Genomic DNA, 22,229 nt, shown 5'->3' with positions numbered 1-22,229 from the left:
CAGCCAATGGTGAAATTCAAACCAAGTGCACAATGACTGACTTTTTTATGAACCTTGAACCTGGATGACTCAGTTGCCCTGAAAAGCTAATACTTTCCGTTTTTGGTACTGTTTCAGAGAAGCCATAGGAATCTTATAATAACCAGCATGAGATTGGTAAGGATTAGTAAACATAAAATCTAAGTATTCTCTTTTACAACAACAGAGAATAAAGTAAAAACAAATTAAACTATCAGAATTACAGAGAAAACGCAATATTTTAGATTTGCTTAATGAGGTAATGATTCACAAGGCACTGAATTTTCAATTATCAATACAATGAACTGATAAAAATTTTCTCCTTAGTCCTGGAAAATCTTTAGGTTTAGTAGTGCTGATTATCTCCTGCACAATCTCATTTCATTCCTTCGGGCAAGTTAATAATATAAAGTCCCTTACTTTGAATTGTGTTTTTCATTTCTTAACATTTGCATAAACTTTGATCATAAAAATTCTGACATTAAGTATCAGATAAAGTAATCCAGTTTTAGCCAGGTTAAATTAATTCATCAATGAAGATTAAATACTGTGTTTCCCCGAAAATAAGACTTAGCTGGACAATCAGCTCTAATGCATCTTTTGGAGCAAAAATTAATATAAGACCTGATCTTATATTATATTATATAAGACCTGGTATTATATTATATTATATTATATTATATTATATTATATTATATTATATTATATTAATATTATAATCATTATATAAGACCTGGACTTATAGTAAAATAAGACTAGGTCTTATATTAATATTTGCTCCAAAAGATGCATTAGAGTTGATTGTCCAACTAGGTCTTATTTCCAGAGAAACACAGTAAATTTACTGAGCATATACTGTTAGTGAGTACTAGGGCTGGGGCTGAAATCTAGGCCACTTGCTTTCCTGGCTAGTGCACTAATGCATCACACTTGAAGTACAATGCATTGTGTCACCATCAAACAGTCATAGGATAGTAAGAGCTTCAAGATCACTAATGACTCCTTAAATTGCAGTATGTGAACTGTTGGTATCAAAATCTTGTGCTTTGGGGGAGAATGGATTCTGAGTTAAAATGCAGATTTCCTGGCCTATCTGACCTTCCAAAGTGGAATATTTGGGGTATGGCTGAGGAACCTGAATTATTAATACTTACAAATTCCCAGATGATTTTACACACCTATTTTATCTTTTCTGGGGCTATTGAAACATAACCACATAGCCTCTACTGAAATATATCTCCAAGGAAGCTCTTTACCTGCCAAGCTTGCCCAGTCCCTTGTTGGGCAGAGTGTGTAAGCTCAGCAAAATCCCTCTTTTTATTACTTCTAAAAAGTGGTTCCGTGGGGATATGAAATACAGAATGGGGAATATAATAAACAATATTGTAAAGATTATGTAAGGTGTCAGATGGGCACTGGGCTTATCAAGGGGATCACTTCATAGACTGTGTAGATGCCTGACCACTGCGCTGTACAACTGAAGCTGATGCAGAATAATATTGTATGTCAAATATATATATATATATACTCATTTCACGGGAGGTGGGAGGTGGAGTATAGCATAAGGAAGATAGTCAAAGGAATTGTAAGTTATATAAGATGACATAGGGATCGTAGCCTGGGGGTGGGGGGTATCATTTGGTGAGGGGTGTAAATGTCTAACTATTATATTGCTCTGTATACCTGACACTAAAAAAAAAAGAAAAAGAAAAAAGAAAAAAAAAGGGATTTTAACTTCTTGGATCAAAACAGAAAATGTTTCCTTCCTTCCTTCCTTCCTTCCTTCCTTCCTTCCTTCCTTCCTTCCTTCCTTCCTTCCTTCCATATGTCATCACCAGGGACTTTAATTTTTCAAACTTGATACTTTATCATTCATTTTCAATTATTTCAAACGTATAAAAAGCAAACAAAAAATTGTACAATGACACGTGTATCAGACTCAAACCTCACGTGCTTCCAGACTTCCTCGGTGCCACTGCTTCCGGAGCTTCTAGCTGCTGGCTCTACCTCAGTCTTCTACACCGGACTTTCCTCTGGCTCTTGTGGCTCTGCTGCCTGGGGCTGACCAGTCCCTTGACCTTGGCATGTGGGGTGCTTCCCTTGGCCCTCCTTGTGTAGCCAGGCTGACCGGCAGTACCCTGGGGGTTCTCGCTCCTCTTCCTTCTTCCAGACTCGGATCCACCTACCCATTGTTGGGTTTAGATCTGGTATCAAGTGGGCTCCTAGTGGAATCCAGTAGATTCAATCCAGGAGGCAGAGGGGTACTTGATCGGCCTCGGGGTGAACTCTGACCTGGGAAACAGGAGATGGAAGAGAAGTGACACATTTACTCACTATCCTGTCTCCCTCGCATGGACAAGTTCACAGCTTCTCTTTACTGAAAGTCTTGTGAAGCCCAGCACACCAGCCGGACTCGGCTGAGAGCAGCGGATGCTGGTGCCTGAGCGAGCATGGATGTGCGCCTTTTTTGGACCTCTCCAGCTGCTTGGCTGAACCAGGAAAGCCTTGCCCGAGGCCATATTCTGGAGAACCCACGCCAAGACAACACCAGGGGCAGTGGCCAGAGAGCACAGGAAATAGTTCCTTTCTTGCTATTACACCTAGTATGGCATATAAATGATTTATTTTTCTGTGTGTAGAACTTGGCCTGAGCTCATTCTAAACTTAGCCTTCATGTCATTTTTATATGCAGGCAGTCATTTCATAATTTATACTCTTTAAACAAAATAATACGAGTTTCTACCAGTTTCCTCACTGGTGAAACCATTGCTTAAATGTTTTTTTTCTGTATGTATATAAATAAAAGACAAATAAACTGACAATCATCTGGCTATAAATGTTTATTAATTTACAATACCTTGCCAAGGCTTCTGCTCCATTCATCTTTATTTTTATGTAGGAAGGAGGCCCTTAGTTTGGTCATATTAAAAGTTTAAATAGATATCTCCAATTTATCTTTCTGCCAATAAAGTGTGTAATTATCTTAAGCCCATCTATTACTTTGATTTTTGACATTATATCTGCCTATATCTGTGCCCACATTTCTAAATTTATGTATAAAATATTAGCTCATTTTAACACACTTTGAACATTAAGTTGAAAATAGCAGGTAACTCAGATTACAGTGTGCAATAACTTCATGTTTGGTGGTCTTTTAAAAAAATTACTGACTTTCCAGTTTCTGCATATATGTTAATATACTATTGTTCATGTTAGGAGTGTTACACTTTATGATACATAGTGGTGTTAACCAGGTCTATAAAAAGTAAATTCTTTCTCGACATTCAAAGACCCATTTTGCAATGCTTAATGCAGAAGGAGTGCACATTTGTCAAGTTCACAGATTTCTTGGAAGAAAATAAACAGATTTTATGATGTGTGGAGGGAATTAGGATACATTTTGGGTGTGTGAGAGTTGACGGATGAGAAAGGCACATTCCGGGATCCTTTTTGCCAGTAAAACACCACTGACATGCTAACATGTAGGGTTCCTGGATCCCCGAAAACCTTTTCTCAACTGACAATATCCAAAATCCTTAAGAAGAAAATGTGAACCCCAATGATCTTAATCATGATGAATATTACAACTGGAACTGAATTGTTTAGCCATAATAATTTATGAATAGCTGTGAAAACCAATGAACATCCTATAGAGCTCCATAAAGAAATTAGATATTAAAATGAAGATGAAATTTCCCCTGCAGTCTTGGACTAAAACTGACGCTTGGTTTCCTTATTCAGAAATAGTGTGCTCAGTGGTGCATTTTGCAGGTAATTATTCATTTGATAGTCACTTCCAGAATCCCCCTTGTCACAGAAGCAGAATGTTGGTGCGCAATGGTGGTAGTGATCAAAACTTTTGTAACTATCTGCTTCCCTGTTTCATTTTTGCTAGGTCATAAAGAACAATCTCTTATTTCTCAAACCATTCTGGCTATAATGGGAAAAAGATTTAAAAAGAAAGCAGGCTTCTTATAAAAATGTCCAGCTGTCCCACTAACCAGTGCCGTGACTTCAGCCAAGCCATTTAGCTTGCCGAGACTCCTCCATCAGAAATGTGATTGCTTTAATCTTAGTATTACCGCTTGTTTCCATATTGAGTTGTGACATTATAAATACTCGTGTGATTTTGTGAACATGGGACTTTAAGGATTTGTTTAGCTACTGTTCAATACTCACGTTAGCCACACAATTAAATACTGACATGATTTTAGAGGATGTGATAGGTTCAGACCTTGTCTCCTTAAGAAACGTGTGCTATTAATACATATGGCTATTAAAAGCCCCAGGTGCCATCCATTCGCTTCTATCAAGGTCAAGATGCTCCTTTCCCAGCTTCTATCACAGATATTTCAGAGTGTTGGGAAGAAATGTTATCATACAGTGAGGTCATCCTCTTCACAATAGATCATCACGAAATAATTTGGGGAATGGCTAACCATCCAAACTTTCTCCATGTTAAGTTTACATGAATTCCAGGTTTGGGTAAACATAATAAATACATTTCTTTAAAAGTCGTCTTTGACTGTGTCCATCATAGATGAGACACTAACCACATAGTGATGACCACCAGAAGACCTTTCCAGCAATGGGGGCCATATTGGTTAACACGTTGCATACGGTGGGGTTTAAATCCCTCATACCCCTCTGTTCCGGCAGGTTTTTAAAAGAAACTACTTTAAAATGCACTCTTCTCTTTAAAGCGTAAATGCTTCTATGTCATTTATTATTTTTCTATAAATAATAGATTCTACAAATAAATTATCCTATAAATAATTATTCTACAAATAATTCAATAAAATATGCGAAGTAAAAAGAGTCAACAGTGAAAACGAGAATTCTCGTTATCCGTCCTTAACGCATGGCTCAGAAAAAAACGAAGATTCTCGTGATCCGTACGCAACGTGTTAATTCATCCAGAAAGCTGGTGCATAAGAAATAGGAACATTTCCCTAGTAAACCAAGATAGTGACAAAATGTGTAATTTTCAGATATGCTTTTACAACAAGGCAGAAAGCACTTGCCTTACAATATGACTTTTAACTGAGTTTTTGTAGAGTTCAGAACAAACCTCCTTCTGCACATGGAAAATAATGACCTTCAGACCAAGAAGGAAGTGCCATTTCGTGCATTTGAAGAACGTCAACTTTAACTGCAAGATTCTAACTATTTCATGGAGTTGGATCAAGAGATGTTTCTGGGGCGGGTGTGGGGGAAGGGAAGAGATGGCCTGAGAATGGCAGAAAAATGTCTGCTAAGTGTTGAAACAGAAATATGGAGACATTATAATATCTGCTGTGAATGTTTGACTATTTGTCTAATACAGTTTTTAAGGGATTACATTTCTTGAGTTTGAGTCAGGCAGCCCTGAGTTTAATCAGAGAAGTAGAGAGCCAGATTGTGTCTGAGATTCATGTGAGATTTTGTAGGAGAGTTAGTAATACCCATAAAGAGAAGCCCCTCTTCCCTGTGAGGCCTTGGGAAGGTAACAATGAGGTGTCCTGCTCTGATTGTCACCAAATGGTGAGGACAGGCAGTGGGTGGGTTTTAGAATGACCAGCTCTGCTCCCTCACTCTTCCTCCAACACTGATGCCCCAAGTTCACTGCGAGAGGGCGCTCCCTTTCCCCAATTCAGCCTCTTTCCCTCTCTTCTTCCCTGAGCACTCTGTTACCTCCCAGGGTTCGAAAGCCAAGAGCAGTCAATCAGGAGAGTCTACAAGAGTCTGCAAAATCCAGGGGACCACGGGAATTTCTTCACTCACCTGTCACCTGTACTGTTGTTTCCTGTCAACTCTGACTTTGGCATTATACACTGAAGACTCGAATCTATCAGATGTTATAGCCTAAAAAATGATTTATTCCTCTCCACTGTACACTTCCTCTGCAGTGTTTCCTGGCAAAGGGGGACATGCTCTTTGATGTTTTAGGAAGCTGACCTGATTTATTTTATTCAGACTCCTCAAATATAAGATCACCTCCCTGAGTAGGCTCAGAAATGCCAGGGGAGGCCAAACTGCTTCTTTCTCCCCAATAAAAATGATACCAAGTGTGCTCACTTTGGCAGCACACACAGTAAAAAATGATACTAAAGCCCAATGCAAAACCTAGGTACTCCAGTGCTGATGTCGTGCTGATAAGCTGAAGAATGACAGGTGACACCCAGCACAGCCCTTGCACAGAACAAATGTCAAGCAGCAATGAGTGGTTAGTGCCCGGCTCACGGTGTACACTTCTCTTTCCTGTTATCTCAGAAGACAGACCCCTGTTGCTACGGGGAAATGAATTTGCCCTGAGCTTTCTAAAATGAGAGCTGTGTAAAAATGGAACAATTTGATTTTTCTGACATTCGTGGTTTTCAAGAAACCTGGATGACCCCAAAACAGGTAAATGACAGGGTGCGGTAGATGGTTCAAAATGCCTGCTGTGATATTTCACAATCATAAACTCAGCAAACTTGCTTAGGTACAAAGACGTCTGATGGTGGTGATGGCTCGGACAGTGTTGGATGGACTTGTCCATCCAACATGTTAAATGCTCAGCGTTTTATGGTGCATCCCCCTTATAAGTGAAATGGAGACAGGAGAGGGTGAGAAAGTTAGTTAAATAGTTTAATCAGAGCAGTTTTACAATTCTAAAATTAACAAGCAGACTTGTAATAAAAGAGCTCCAATGTTTGCAAAATGACCTTGCTTCCATTCTGAATCTGCCTTTTTATTTGTAAAGATTCGCATTACATTTAAAAGGACTCAGAATGGAGTGACTGATCTGATCATCCATGTTTTCCCCGATGCAACTGATGACGTCCCTGAATGGATATTGCTTCAGCTTGGATATTAAAAAATGGCCCGACAAGAAGTCCTTAACCAACAGCTGGTCACAGGTGGCCGAAAGAAAGAGAAAAACCCACGACGATGTCAAGTGTCAAGTTCATAATGCAACACGTTGTTGGTGTATGACACTGGCTCCAGCTAGACGTTAAGTCCACGGCACTTTACACTATGAAGATAATCCTCGTGGACCTTCTCTTGTGTGGATCAACTTGCAACTGAAGGTTTTCTCTGTTCATTTAAACTTGCATAAGAACATGCAGTGAGTTATTTCTTTTGAAAGTGTGTTTTTTTTTTGCAGTCTTGTTTTTATAGAAAGAGTTCATAAAGTTGCAAGGTTGCATTGGAGCATGACTGAAACAAGGGCAGGAGCAGATGGGGAGGGCGTGTGTGAGTTCAGCGGATGAGAAGAGTCCCTGGTCCTGAGACAGGCTACCCGTCTTTTAAAAAAGTGCACAAACTGCTTTTCTTACCCTCCCCCACCAAAGAAAAAGAAGAAAGGAAAAAAAAAAAAGAAAAAAAAAAAAAGTCACAAAACCAACCTAAGGAAAAAAAATAGTCGATGTAAAGAAAATAAAGATGTGTTTTCATGCACGTATCTTCTGCATAGTTCAACCCACATATAGTAAGGCACTATTTCCCTTCGTCACTGGTGTCCACGCAATCTGTGAAGTGCTGCAGTGCTCTGGGACCCTCATAGTTCCTTCCCGGGTAGAGAAATGAAGAGGCCGATGGGTGTGTCTGCCGCTTCTTTGTGAATGTCCCATCAATCAGGGGACTCCAGGCGTCTCCGAAGGACATCTGTCTGTGTTATGATCGAGTGTCCAGAATGGCTTTCTTTCCAGAGTTCCTATGTTGTCTGTGTATGAGTTTAGATTATTCGTCAGTATTTATTCTCAAAGAAAATACACAAGGTGGGGGGAAAGCACAGTCAAATCCTCAGAAACAGAGCTTTACTGCTCCCAGAAAGCATGTAATGCTGGCAAGTCACAAAATCAGCAGGATGTTTGTGAGACAGAGAGAGACAGACTCAGAGAGTCAGAGAGACAGAGAAGGTTACAGAGGCAGAGAGAGAGAGAGAGAGAGAGAGAGAGAGAGAGAGAGAGAGAGAGAGAGAGAGAGAGAGAATGTTTGGGTTTTCAGAGGTGATCTGGGTCTGAGTTAATTTAGCTGGTCTTCATACTGTTTCCGGAAACAGTCCCCTGCTGGGAAAAACTCCCAGCATCTTTCTTGATACATCTTCCAGACATAAGATTCCTGTAAAAGTAAAGGAAATGTATCAACATCATGTATTTCCCCAACATCTGTGTGTCCCCACAAAATAAAAGAAACATTTGCTGTTATATACATCACATACGCATAATTGTGTAATCACACATATACATAGATGTTATTGGAGAAGCCCAAATTCATTCAGATAGTTCCTAACTATATCAGACCTCCCTTATTTCTAGTAATAAACTCACAAATAATCACTCTTCATCCTGAACATAACATTGTGGTATACGTTTTTGAGGGTTCTTTAAAAAATATTATCATTAATTGTATCCTTTAATTTCAAACCATTAACAACTGGAAGTAAATTTTGTGAAGAGAGAATTTCAAGTAGCCTAAGAAAAACCTTAGACATTTAAGACACAATTATTTTTAGCTGACCATAGTACTGTGGGTTGAAGTTATTTGAAATCAACTGCTACCTGATTATGGATCAAGGACATACTAATGATCAAATGCCCGACTCAGCATATTAGGCTAATAAGAGTTTATTTTTTATGTTAACATTTACTTTTCTACAAAGGTAATCTTTGCACACTCATGCAGGATAACAGAAATTTTATATTAAGATACAATGACTAATACCATGTTTCCCCGAAAATAAGACCTAGCCAGATAATCAGCTCTAATGCGCCTTTTGGAGCAAAATTAATATAAGACCCAGTATTATATTATATTATATTATATTATATTATATTATATTATATTATATATTTTATATAAGACCGGGTCTTACATTAATTTTTGCTCCAAAAGGCGCATTAGAGCTGATTGTCCGGCTAGGTCTTATTTTCGGGGAAACATGGTATCCAAAAGTAATTCCACATCTTCATGTGTGCAATGCACACATGTTGTTCTGACATGTAGGAGTTTTCTCCCCATCATTTCTCTCAGGAGATGGTCACTGTTTACCTACCTGTCCTGTGTGTTCTGTTTCATCTTTATTGATGAGATACATCAGAAAAAACCTACAGAGACAGAGAGAGTCATCAGGACCGACCATGTGGGAATCCCGGCGTAAATGGACGCTCTGGTCTGACTGCGGGCTAACTGTTCCCGCTGGTGCCAGAGTCAGGAATGGGTCAAAAGTGCAGGACACAGCATGCCATGGGACCAAAAGCTAAACCTTCTTTTAAAGTATTTCTCCAAAGGAGCTGAAATGTGTGCACAGATCAAGTTACACCTTCTGGGAGCGGCTCTGTGCTGGGTCCGTGCCAGGCCCCACCTGCAGCCACGTCTGTATTTACTCACAGGGCAGGAATCACGATTCCCATTTGAAAAACCAAGGGTTAAAAACGTTCAATAACATGCTAGTGTCACACAGCTGTGAATTCCAAGGCCCACCTTTTTTGGGGGGTGTGTGGGGGTCTCCAGTGCATCTCCTCTGCTTGATACTAAAACTGGGTCAAAAACAGACCAAAAATAATATTTTCCCAAACTGCAGTTTTGGCTACTCCCAAGTAACAGCCAAATTTCCATGTATAAAAAAAAGAAGCAATTTTTAACTGCATTTCCAATAGTCCCTAAGAGATTTGTGGGTCCTCAAAAAAGAAGAATGGAGGGTCCCACATCTCTTGGAAGCAGCTGGAGGATTCCTAATGAAAACAGGTATGAAGCCAGATATGCCACAAGGCTCCCTGTCTCCCTGAGCAGCTCAGGTCGCATTCTGCTCATCCTCTCCACTTTCCGTGTCTTGTTCTAGAAGGAATCAGCTTCACTTCCTAAATCCACCTGCTCCTGAGGGAAAGGGAACCCCTTGCTGTGGGTCTTTCTCTCAGGGGTATGTAGAGCCTGAGCTCAGTCAGACAAAGGAAAGGAGGTCATCTTTCTCCTGTTCTCCAGCCTGCGAGGTGGGGCTGCGGGTGTGGGGAGGGGCCAAAAGTCAGAGACAGGCACACTCACAGGTAATTGGCCAGGTTGTGCTCCTGCAAGGTGTGCGTTTCAAAGCCGTGGGGCACCGTGTCGAAGTAATCATTGCCTATCCCACAGATGAAGCACTTGGTCTAGAAGAAAAAAAGAATGTTAAAATGTCAGAGTGCAGAAAGCAGAACAAAAGGAGAACACTCAGGGGCAGCTGCATTTACTCATTATATAAAAAGATCACCATGGAAGGGTGTGCCAAGTACGTGCCAATTTCCCTGTTGCCACACTGTATCTCGCTATAGGATTAAGTGACATAGATGCCGGCAGCAAGGAGTAACAGGTGCAGAAAGAAGAGCACGGATACTGCCAGCTGAAAAGTAACATACTGGCCTTATTTTCTCCAGCCTTAGTGAGAAGGCCCAGGCTTGGTGAACACGCTTATCTGTGACATTGAGGAAAGTTATCTAGGCAAGATTGAATGTGTCCGCCACTGAAAATGCAAACGTGTGTCCCACATGGACCAAGTGTGATGACCACGGTGTAAAGGTACAGATGACCTCCTATGAGAAGGACCAAGCCAACACCAAGCCACGAGGCATTCAGGGGGGCTGGTTTGTGCCAGGCACTGTGCCAGGTACACAACTTACTGAAGGACACATACGGGGATAACTTCTAACTCTAGGAACCAAGTGCCCGCTCTTTCTGCTGCCCTCGTCCCACCATGCCTCACTCCACAGCCTGTAGGCAGCACTTCAGTCCTGCCAGGTGCAGGCTGGCTCCATGGAATCTGAGAGGAGGCAGGCCACCCCTCTATTATTAGAACTTCACATGTATCAACTCAAATGAATTCAAGGACTGTCGACTTTGTGAGGCTCCAGCTGCTCATCTTCCCTGCAAATCAGAAGCTGTTTATTTAATACCACTGGTGGCATGTCTACGATGGCTTAGCTTCTAGGGCCTAGAATCAAGATGATTAAGACAGTCTGTAAAATTCTCTCTGCCTACTGCTCTGTACCTGCCGACACATTCAGCCACCAGGTCTTCACACCACTCAGTGTCTCCTAACTAACCAGGTTCACACCTACCAGTTTCACCCAGGCACCTGCTCTTATTCTGGGTCAGCTCTCAGGTACTCTGTGTGTCACCACGCAACCATCCTCTGGTGACTCATGCTAGAAACCTGGGGCTTACCCCTGCTTGTTCCAAACTCTTTGTCCTCTGCATTTGGCCAACTGACCTAGAGAATGCCAATGGGTGCTTCTCCACCCCCAGTCTTGCCAGTTCCTAGTTTACTCCCCATCTTTTAGACCTCTATTACCTTTTAATATGTAAGTCTGATCACCTTACTCACCTGCTTAAACCCCTTTCTTATTGCACACAGCCCATAAGTTCCACTGCAAATTTTTCAGATGAGTTCTTAGGCTCTGACTGAGCTGGCCTCACACAGGCCCTCACTCTCTCCAGCCCCATCACTAGGAGGTAATGCTTCATCCTGAAACACTTATGCTTCCAAGAACAAATCTGCATAGCAAATTCCCTAAATCCCGAGTTTTGGTATACAAACCTCAGGTGGTGACATTCTCATAGATTCTAACACGAATGGTGACCCTGGAGATGTACATGGTGGGGACGGTGGAGAAGGTGGGAGCAGTGAGGACGGTGGAGACAGTGGGGATGGTGGGGACTGTGGGGATGGTAGAGACAGTGGGGATGGTAGGGATGGGGGAATGGCAGTGAGGGAGGTTACCTACATAGTCCTGCTCTCTCTCTCAGACCCAAACCTCTGCAATCTCCAGGCCTCAGCTTGGGATCCCTTGTCTGAGGAGCTTCCCTGATTATCCAAGAGGAATTGAGACACCAGCCTCAGAGGCCCCAGCACTCAGGGTTTCCTCCCCTGAGGGCATCCACGCTGCTCTGTATTCACCTGTTTACTTATTTGTTAGTGAACCCCCCCCCCCCATTTTGAATGGACAGCCTTCTGCTCCCTGATGGGTGCATGGTGCCATATGACTGTTTGCATGGACCCAGGCCCCCCACAGATCCAGCCTCAAGCACTGCTCAATTTTGTGAATTGCTAGAATGTAAAACAGGCCGAGGAAGCCACACCTTATGTCCTTTCCCCCTTCTTCCCACAGTCAGGATTCCTTGATAAAGAGAATGAGGAAAATGTGTTCAGTCAAGAACAAAAAAGCTGAGAAAGAAACAGAGAGACTGACCTCCATGTCTTCTTTGACTTGTTCCTGTTGGTCTCTCAGTTCGCCAAAAGCATCAATAATTAAACCTAGTGTTAAGCAAAGATGCGATTTAATCTTTATCAATCAGAGAATCATAATTAAGTTCATAACTCCTGGCTAATCCTTCCACGGAAGGGAAACTGTGCGGCCAGCCTGGGAAATGCTCAGAACGTGGGAAAAGGGAGCACGTACTTGATGCTCCTACAGAGACGTGGTGTTCTCTCTTTGGGGGTGGGAATATGTGCAGTTACAGGGCCTACACTCCCTGAAATGGGGCTAACAACGAGGTGACAGAGCAGGAAAAACCTTCGGTTAACTTGGTATGGAGACCGCCATACCAAGAAAGAGCAACCGAGATGTACGGTTGTATAGTACAGAAAATTCCACTAAGAGTTTCATGCACTAATGCTGGAAATCCAACATTACTGTATTAACTGTGAGGAATGTGCCTCCAATCATTTTTCCACAAGTTTCTCATAAACTTTCCATGACACTGTCTGTTGCGGCAGCCGGAACTTAACAGCTGCTTCTCTCCTGGGACTGGTTGGCTGCACGTTTTCTTCCAAATGTCTTAATGACTTTGCCCTCTTACGAAACACATTACCGTTATCCTCAATAGACATAAAAAATGGATCATGATTCCTTTAAGCCTGTTCATGTACTACTGTACTGAAAACAGTACCATTTATGCCTGTAGAACTTGGAGATAATATCACTTTTATTGACATTTAAGCCAGGAGAAATGTGTAAGCAGAAAAAGATAACATGAGTGATTTTTCTGAGGGAGAAAAGCACCACACTCCACATTACCACGGGCAAAAGGAAGAACTAACGGGTCAGTGTGGAACCGTGGTTGTAAGTGAGGGCTCAGGGGGTTTCGTTCCAGCCCTCACACTTTCCAGCTGTGCCTTTGGGCCAAGAGACTTAGACGCCTTACTGCTCATTTTCTTCAAATGTGAACACCACCACCATCTCACAGGGCTCCTTAAATGTGCATCTTTTTTTTTTTTTAACGTTTCAACAACACTATGACTCCAAGATTTAATCCATCTCCACTTGATAGACCCAAATAGTTAAACAGCTCACCCACCCGGAGTTGTAAAGGCTCGTCAGTGACAGGGCTGGGAATCAAAGCCAGGTAAGTGCTCTTTCCATTGTGTTATGTGAAAGGAGGCCAAATGGACCTGTATCCATCTTCCCCTAGACCCCAAGAAGGCCATGCTTCTCTGTTTTCCCCTTCACAGATTCCAAATGAAGAAAGGCTGAAAGGGAAAGTTCTCCCCAGCTTTTCCAGAAAACACTTGACACGCTTACCCTCCCTTCAAGGTCAGGGAACATGATGGCTCCAGCTCTGCATCCTCACCTTGTATGATGGCCAGGAGGATGACAATTACAAAGAAGAAGAAAGTGATGTCAAAGATGATACGGTAGATCTCGTATTCGTCGCCGGCGGGATCTTCAATTTCATCCCCAATGCCCCCTCCGGCACGAACCCCAACGTACATGTGGAACATGTAGCACTGGGGAGAGAGAGAGAGAGAGATGCCGTCACTTCCTACCATCACTTCCCGGAGGAATGTTCCCATTTCCATCCCACGGCCTCAGGCTCTCTCTCCAGCTCCCAATCCTTGCTCTGGGGACTGTGAGATTCTCTGCATGCTCTGCTGCCTGCTTTTGTTTCAGCATCTGTCATTGTCATGCAGACTCAGCCCTCACAGTCTGGTCGGTTCACAAATGCTACCCCGTACACTCTCTCAGCACCTCTGTCACACCTCGCAGAAAATGTAAAAAAAAATGCCTCACCAGCATCTGGCATACGTAACCCATTAAGATCTCATTAAGATCAACAAATCTGTATTGAATTGCATTGCTCATTTTTTTTTTTTTTTTTTTAAGCATCACAGACCTAGGAATGGGGAAGTAAATGCCCAATGTATAACGCAATGGAGTCTTAGAAATTAAGGTAGAAAAGACAGACTTAACACTCATACTCTCCTCACTTATGTGAATATGACGCTGAAATATTTTTCTACTCTAATATCTAGAATAAAGAAGAAAGACACAGGGAAGAGACAGGGAGGACACTGCAGCTCACTGTTTAAACCCGGAAACATTAAAGCATCCCACGATAAATAGAGCACAAGTGCCCACTGTGGAAAAGGACAAGCTTTGGGGCAGGGCCCCCCCCACCCCAGCACGGTTCACATTTGGGGTCCGATGATTCTTTGTTGTGGGTTCTGTCCTGTGAATGAAGAGTGAAAAGATATGCGGGGCCAGCTGTTCTCGTGGAGACCGCACAGCCTCAACTCATACATCTCAAATTCTCAGATCACCTTAAAAAGCACCAAGTGCTGGCAAAGAACAGGCAGCAAGGTGACACCCACACACTCACAGTTCAACAGCTAATGTATTGATAGATGCAGAATATAAAAAGTTTCCTGTGTCCGATGCCTGGAATTGAATGAGCAGAATTAACTAAAGATTGTGTCACTCAGCAAAGAGGCTTGTCAGTCTGGCACACAATGACCCAGGAGCATTGCGAGGCCGCTGTGCCCTGCCCCTCCAACAGCTGCTCTGCTGGGTCATGGTCTCCTGCACAGGGGCCAGAAAGCCCTTCAGAAACAGCCGATGAGACCGACGGGGTGAACCTGACTATGCACCGGGTCTCCTGAAAACGTGAACATTCAGATTTCAGGGCCAGCTACTGAATCAGTCTCTGGAAGTAAACGTTTGAAGGCAACCACTTTAAAAAACACCTTGGGATATGGCATTCATTTCTTAGTGTGGCTAAAACAGTGCTTGAAATGGTTAACAGTGGATCTCTGGGAAGAGGAAACCTTGTTTTCATATATTCTCATGCATACTGCTGTAATTGTTTTTGCCATATGCATTTCTTACTAAGGAAATATTGGGGTTATATGTTTTTCTCCAAATCTGTCCTCATATGTACTTAACAGTGGCCACAGGAAATTGATAGCATCATTCCTGCAGCTGTGCCCTCTACTTAATGAACTAACAGAGGCCATCCTTTCTGGCCTCACCATACTCTGCTTTGCTTGTGATCCCCGTCTTTGAGCAAGGGACTCCATTTGGACAATCTACCTGGCTCTGGTCTGGCACCTCTCCATGTCTAAGTCTGGCCCTCAGGTGCCCACACCAACACCCATGGTGGGCCAGCAGTGTCACTGTAGTTCCCAGTCTAGGCCCTGCTTGTTTGACACTTACAGGACTAAGACCATCCAGGTGGTTCCTCCTGCTAATTCCTGCTGACCAGGACTTTTGTGGTTGTAGGCTGCTTCCCGCACAGAGTTCTTCTATAGGGATGAGAATGTATTGACTTGTTGCATGAGCAGGATGGTGGTATTCCAACTCATACATCCAACTCTTAGGAGCCGGTTAATATGAGTCCATCCTCAAGAGAATGATTCGCTGTTAGTTTGTAGACATGGATAGTCGGAGACCAAGGATGAGACTAAGTCACCAAAGCAAATGCCTCTTCTTTTCAGTTCTCTGGTCAGCTGTCTCGCCTTTCCTAGCAGTATCCCCATCTCCCCGGTCACCTTCATTCTGTGACCACCCTGAAAGTTTTGAGAAAGGGATTCCACCGTATTTCAATAACAAACTGATGGCTATGATGCAAAAATAGGTACAGTCTTGTGGATTAATTATCGGGACTCGATAAAATACCAAATGTTAAAAGAGCAAAGTGCACAGTACACCTGTGGGATTTTGATACTGATTTTCCCACTCTGACCCTCCCTCCACGCCCAGGCTGTCCCCAGAACCAGCAGAAAGTCACCCTGGTTCCAATGTGAGGCAGGGTGACACCCACTAACATGGCCGCTGAGCTCTCAACTGTCAGATGATCATTCTGCTCCCGAAAATGGAAATGCTTTCATCCACCTTCCTTTTTATAGAATCTGCTTCAACCTGGATAATAAGAGCTGGCGAATGGAAAGGAGTAATTCTGCAGGACAAAATATATACCCTGTTCAAAAAATCCTGGTAATCGGAAAAGAAGGCGGCTCATGTTACAAACATTGGGAACAGGCAGTTAATTCTCAAGGTGTCCTTATTCTATGCCCCTCCCCTCTCCACCTCCTAAAGGGCTTCATCCTTAGGAAACTCAAGGGGAACCAACTTCAGTGGATTGGTGGAGATCCTTGTAAGAGTTTTATGTCAGCAAAAAAAAAGGAGAGCCAGAGATAGAGAGACAGAGAGATTGAGAGAGGATGAAGTAGAAAGACAGGTCATTTGTTGGGAAGGTGGGATAAAATCAGTGATTTAGAACTATTACCTAAACAGCTTACCTCCTGAGGAATGTACTCTCTCTCTCTCAACCACCTGGGAAGCTTTTTCCAGAATACACGTCTTGATCCCCTCCCTGCAGTTTCTGGTTCTGGGGGCCTGGGGTGGATGTGTAATAGCTGCCCTGGTGATTTCTCTGTGCATCTCAGGGTGAGAACCCCTTCTTTTTTTTTTAAATTAAAGTTTATTGGTGTGACAATTGTTAGTAAAGTTACACAGATTTCAGGTGTACAATTCTGTATTACATCATCTATAAATCCCATTGTGTGTTCACCACCCAGAGTTGGTTCTCCTTCCATCACCATATATTTGATCCCCTTTACCCTTATCTACCACCCCCTCACCCCTTTACCCTCTGGTAACCACTGTTGTCTGTGTCTGTGAGTTTTTGTTTCTCATTTGTTTGCCTTGGAGAACCCCTCCTTTTGAGATGTATGCCCCTGCCCACCCCTTATAGATTCTGAGTCAGGCTCCCTGGTCTCCAGCTACAATCAGCTTTTGTCCAGGACTTCAGAACTTTAGATCACTTTTCACTTTCTCCTCCTAAATTCTTGCAGAAGAGCTTCAAGTTCCCTCAGGATACTGATGGTTTAATTAGATTCCTAGGCTCAAAACACCAAGATCCTAAATAAGCAAGGAAAGAAAGAAAGAAAGAAAGAAAGAAAGAAAGAAAGAAAGAAAGAAAGAAAGAAAGAAAGAAAGAAAGAAAGAAAGACAGTGAGGTGGGGAAGGAAGGAAGGAAGGAAGGAAGGAAGGAAGGAAGGAAGGAAGGAAGGAAGGAAGGAAGGAAGGAAGGAAGAAAAAAAGAAATGCAAATGTGAATCGCCAGGTCTGCACAGCCATAGCCACAGCGCCACCTGCTGTAAATTCTGGAGCACTTCAGGGTGAATCATGTCCCTGTGAAAACCTGCACTTGTCCCTTCAGACCCCAAGAAACAACCTGAAACAACAGGCCACGGAAACTCAGGGTGATGTGGATACAAGGTGAGGCGAGGGAGGAAACCTCGTCTCTGTGAGAACACTGGACTTCACCCTGTGAAAGGGAATGTGAGGGAGACAAGCACAAAGCAGGGATTCTCTCTGGAGAACTGATTCAATTACACGTGCCACTGCCGGCCACACTGCTGTCCTGCTGGCCGCTTGCTTATACCAGTCTCTAACTTCATGAACGTGACAGTACATGATTGGTGACATTTTGAACGTGGTTGGCGTTTCAAACTTGCTGCACAAGTATTGGTAAGAGGCAAACTGAACGGGGTGTTTAGACCTGACACTGTAAGGTCCGTCCAGGTGGTGTGGCCCCTGAAGTGGGAGTTTTGTGGACAATCAGCTAGATGGGCCTGTCTGGTCTGGTGATGGGCAGCAGTGAGCAGCCTCAGCTGAGAGGCGGCTGGTGTCATGCAACTGACTTTCCTCTTGAAAGAAAGCAGCAACGAAGCTGTGCACGGACGATGCCTCCAGCCTCGCCCAGCCAAAGGCTGCACAGAACATTTCCTGTGAAAGAGAGATGTCAGCACCCACACAGAGCTGAGCGGGGACACTCTCACCCACTAGGACAGAAACTCCTCACACTGAACAAAATCCAGGCCTCGTTCAGTCCCGAGCCCACAGGTGGAAACACCAAGACGCCTTCTTTCCTCCTCCTGGCGTGAGGCAAACTCTCTACCTTCTCTCCCCACCTCCCATGTAATCGGGTAAAATCAACCAGGTGACGGCGGCCGTCTCCTTAGCCCACCTCTTGTCCAAATAATGCACAGCTTCTTCAAACGAACAAAAGCAGTGGGAATTCACACAGGAACAAGAGTCCCATGTGGACATCTGTGATGCTATTAGCACCACGCAAACAATGTCAGATGTGACTCCTGATATGCAGAAGAGACCAGGACGCTACAGGGGTCTTCCTGTGGTAGTAGAAGGGTCTCAGGTGACATACTGTCCCCAGCATCTAACACAGGCCACCAACTATCACCACCTGACATCACCCCTATTCCCACCAGTCCTGAGGAAGTCCTTGAGCACCACACCCTCTGGGATTGCGCAAGCTCAGTGCAGCTTTCTGACCCGAGGCCGATGGATTTTGAGACTTAGAATCATGAGATGTGTCTCCTCGAAGGGAAATTGATCTCCCCAGAGTTACTGTAGGCAAATGACCTGAGGTCAGTACTTACTGACCCTCCTTCATGCCCCGTCACCACCCCCAGTCTCTGCTCCCTGACCCTGGGCAGCTGCTACCCCATGTCTTTAGCATCACCGGATAGACAGAAGGTGGATATAAAGGCAGCTCACAGGAGGAAGATGGAAGGTCTCTAAAGTCTCCTCCTTCCATGGCATGGAACTGGTGGGGATGTGGGGACGCAGAGGGGTGGTAAGTGTCACATGTTAGTGACCCTGGTGGTGGTCACTACTAGTGACCAGTCTCTTATTGCATAAGTTTTTTCTCTCCCTGATCTGTGGTCCTACTCCCCGTAGGAACCCTTGTAACAGTTTCCTATGTTTCCTTCCAGAAAAGCTGTATGCAATTCTAGCGTATGTAATATATACATTCTAGCACGTTGGAGTGTGAGTGTAGTCTTACACAATCAGGATTCTATCACAACACTCTTCAGTGTCTTGCTTTTTTCCCCACACTTAAGTGTAATTTGTATGTCCTTCCTTAGCAACAGGTATAGATTTATCTTATTTTTAAATAGTTATGTACATTCCATCATATAGATTTACCATGATTGATTCATCAATCAGCACTCTATTGATGATAATTTAGATCATTTCCAATTTGCGATAGCAGCTATTCTCTTTGAACATACATAGGCCTATTGGTGAATAGACGTTTAGGTCAATTACTAGCAATGGAACTCACAGACCAAAAGGTACTTAAAAATTTGATAGATATTGCAAAATTTCTCTAAAATTGCGTTAAATTCCCAACAAGTGTTCATGAAAAGTGCCAGTTTTTCCATCAATTCAACAACTCTGGGCATTAACAAACTTTAATATTTTGCAAACCTGACAGGTAAAAGGTGGCAACTGATTGTTTTGATTTGCATTTCTCTAATTATGATAGACGCTAAACATCCTTCCCTATTTATAAGCTGACTGAATTTATTTACTGTGAATTGTCTAGCCATATAATTTCCTCATTTTTCTATTTGCTCATTTATTTCTTCTTACTGATGTGACGAGGATTCTGTAAATTAAGGATATTGGCCCTCTGTTATAGTGTTGAATGTTTTTTTCCCTGTTGGTCATTTGTCTTTAAGACTGCTTATAGTTGTTTCTTTAGAATGTAAGTTTTTATACTTTCATGGATGCTAAGGTTTTATGTCATGCTCAGAAATACCTTTCCCCATCTAAAAACTGTTATTAATGTTATTAGTTCAAATATCAAATTCTGTTCTCACTTTTATTTTTATTGTATTTTTTTTTTGCATTGAAATATTTGTTCCATGCAGAATTTATTTTGATTTAAAGAAACAACGTTGATATCCATTCTTAGCCATTTTCCCCAAGTGGTGTGCCCATGGTACCAATACCATTTATTGCATTATTTTTCATTCCATGATTTCGAAAGCCACTTTTATCATATTTTTAATTTCCATGTGCATCTAAATCTATTTCTAGACTCTAATCTGTTCCATTGATTTGTCATTCTCCAGCATAAAAACTGTCTTAATTACTAGTCTTTACAGTATTAATAGTTCTCGTTACTCTTTTGGGACATCTATTTTTTCTAGAGTAATTTTAGTTTAAATGATGTCTCATTTATTTACTTTACCACTGCCCCCAATTACGTAGGCATCTCAATTTGGAGCTCAGTGAAGGAGTCATCCTTCCAGCTAGAGGTACAGACTTGATCTAATTTCCCTTCCCTATCTAAGATCTCAGGTATGGTCATTTCTGATTTACCTGTATCAGAGAGGCAGGTTAGAGAACAGTGATAAAACAACATGAGAGCTTTAACATATGCTGATTTCAAAACCTCGACTAGGCAGGTAATTTAAGCCAGATATTCAATATAAAAGCACAAACTAACAGTTCTATTAAAAGATATATTTTGGACTTAATTTCACTTAAAATCACTAAGGCAAATAAATAACTAAGATTTCAAAATGTTCCCCAGGGAGATAATTTTCCCTGCTGCCCTGGAACATATGAACGACAGGTTCACATGAATCCTTCCAGCTATCCCTACTTTACTCAGGAATTCTACTCAGGTCCGGGCTGGTGCCACAGGTGTGCAAAGTTGGCAGAAAAGTGTACGAACTCACCGTTAGCATATCATCACATTTCATATCTGGCGTATCACCGTCTTCACTTTTATTGTAGAATTTTCGGAAAAAGTTGAATGCCACGACAGTATATAGGTATACGACAACAGCTAATAAGCCGACGGTTAATACCAGCTGGAAAGCAATGTGACATTGAATATGTATTAGAAATACGAGTCATGTGACATCAGTGTGCGAGGGGAGCACTCTGTAAGTACAAACCTGGATTTACTGACACGAAGCTAATGGGATCCATACCTCATCTACCTTTCTTACCACCCAGGGGGGGATCTGTTTTCATATTCTCTTCATTTTATCAAGTTGTCAGTCTACTTTAGGCAAAACTTGACCAGTTAATTGGCTAATGAGTGCATACCATAGCTGGGTTATAAATACAATTGGATTTCATTTCACATCCAAATTCATATTACTAATATTAGCAAGCAGCTAAAAATGTTCATTTTTCTATCTTCTAAATATTTGGTACTAGATACTGCATTATGTTCTTTTTATAAGGTCTATTCCATTTAAATTATTTACATTCCTAAGTAAAGCTACCTTATTTTTATGGTAATAACTATGTATCGTGCCAGGTGGGTACTAGACTAGTCAGGGGGATTCATTTTGTAAATTATATAAATGTCTAACCACTATGGTACACCTCAAACTAATATAAAATAATATTGAATGTCAACTATAATTGAAAAATTTAAAAAGAGGGGGAAAAGATGAAGGGGAATAAGAGGCTCAAATTTCCAAGTATAAAATAAACAAGTCATAGGGATGTAACGTACAGCACAGGAAATATAATCAATAATACTGTGATAGCATGGTACGGTGTCAGATGGTTGCTGGCCTTATCATGGTGATCACTTCATTAGGTATATAAATGTTGAATAACTATGGTGTACCCTGAAACTAATATAATACTGTATGTTAGCCATATTTTAATGAAAAACTTAAAAAAATTAAAAATTATATCATTTTTGCTATGATAGTAAGATAGGTTGTAATCTTAAAACTAAGTAAGAATCTGCATTGCTTTTAACATTTGGGTATACACAACTGTTAATAATATGTAATATAAATATTTAAAAATAAAACTGAGAAGTTGTGCTTTGTAAATATAAAGTGAAAGACACTTTAATAGGTGGTAGCCATCACTGTTTGAAGGTCAATTATTTTCAAATGTCACAGTTTAAAAGGTCTTCTTTTAGCTCTATGTAATCTTTTTTTAATTCCAAACTATACCTTTAGAGAATATGTATATGTTAAAAACGTGACTTTCACCTAGTTGGTGAGAATATTTTTCTGGTTATATCACAAGAATTCTAAAACACTATTTTTTATGTCACTTCCCTCGATAACAACACAACCCTTTGCTCTTGATGGCATCAGTATATACTAAGCCTTTTACAGATCACTTTATAATTATCCT

General features: G+C 41.9%; 1 protein-coding gene across 12 annotated transcripts in view; it reads right to left on the bottom strand.

The window, feature by feature from the left end:
* Positions 1-6,609: 6,609 nt before the first annotated feature.
* The window catches only part of RYR2 (ryanodine receptor 2), a 567,150-nt gene continuing 551,530 nt past the window's right edge, over positions 6,610-22,229 (bottom strand). For all 12 annotated transcript variants that reach the window (XM_074316777.1, XM_074316766.1, XM_074316767.1 and 9 more), the window contains 6 exons: positions 20,792-20,926; positions 13,582-13,738; positions 12,201-12,265; positions 10,024-10,124; positions 9,038-9,089; positions 6,610-8,103 (listed from right to left, as the gene is read on the bottom strand). In XM_074316777.1, the coding sequence (XP_074172878.1) occupies positions 8,008-8,103; positions 9,038-9,089; positions 10,024-10,124; positions 12,201-12,265; positions 13,582-13,738; positions 20,792-20,926 (606 nt within the window). In that variant the 3' untranslated portion in view covers positions 6,610-8,007. The remainder of the gene's footprint in view (positions 8,104-9,037; positions 9,090-10,023; positions 10,125-12,200; positions 12,266-13,581; positions 13,739-20,791; positions 20,927-22,229) is intronic.

Source organism: Rhinolophus sinicus, linkage group LG12, assembly GCF_036562045.2.
Source record: "Rhinolophus sinicus isolate RSC01 linkage group LG12, ASM3656204v1, whole genome shotgun sequence".
In the NCBI taxonomy this organism is placed as follows: Eukaryota; Metazoa; Chordata; class Mammalia; order Chiroptera; family Rhinolophidae; genus Rhinolophus; species Rhinolophus sinicus.
The sequence above is the reverse complement of the archived record's forward strand: the minus strand, read 5'-3'. Positions and strand labels throughout refer to the sequence as shown.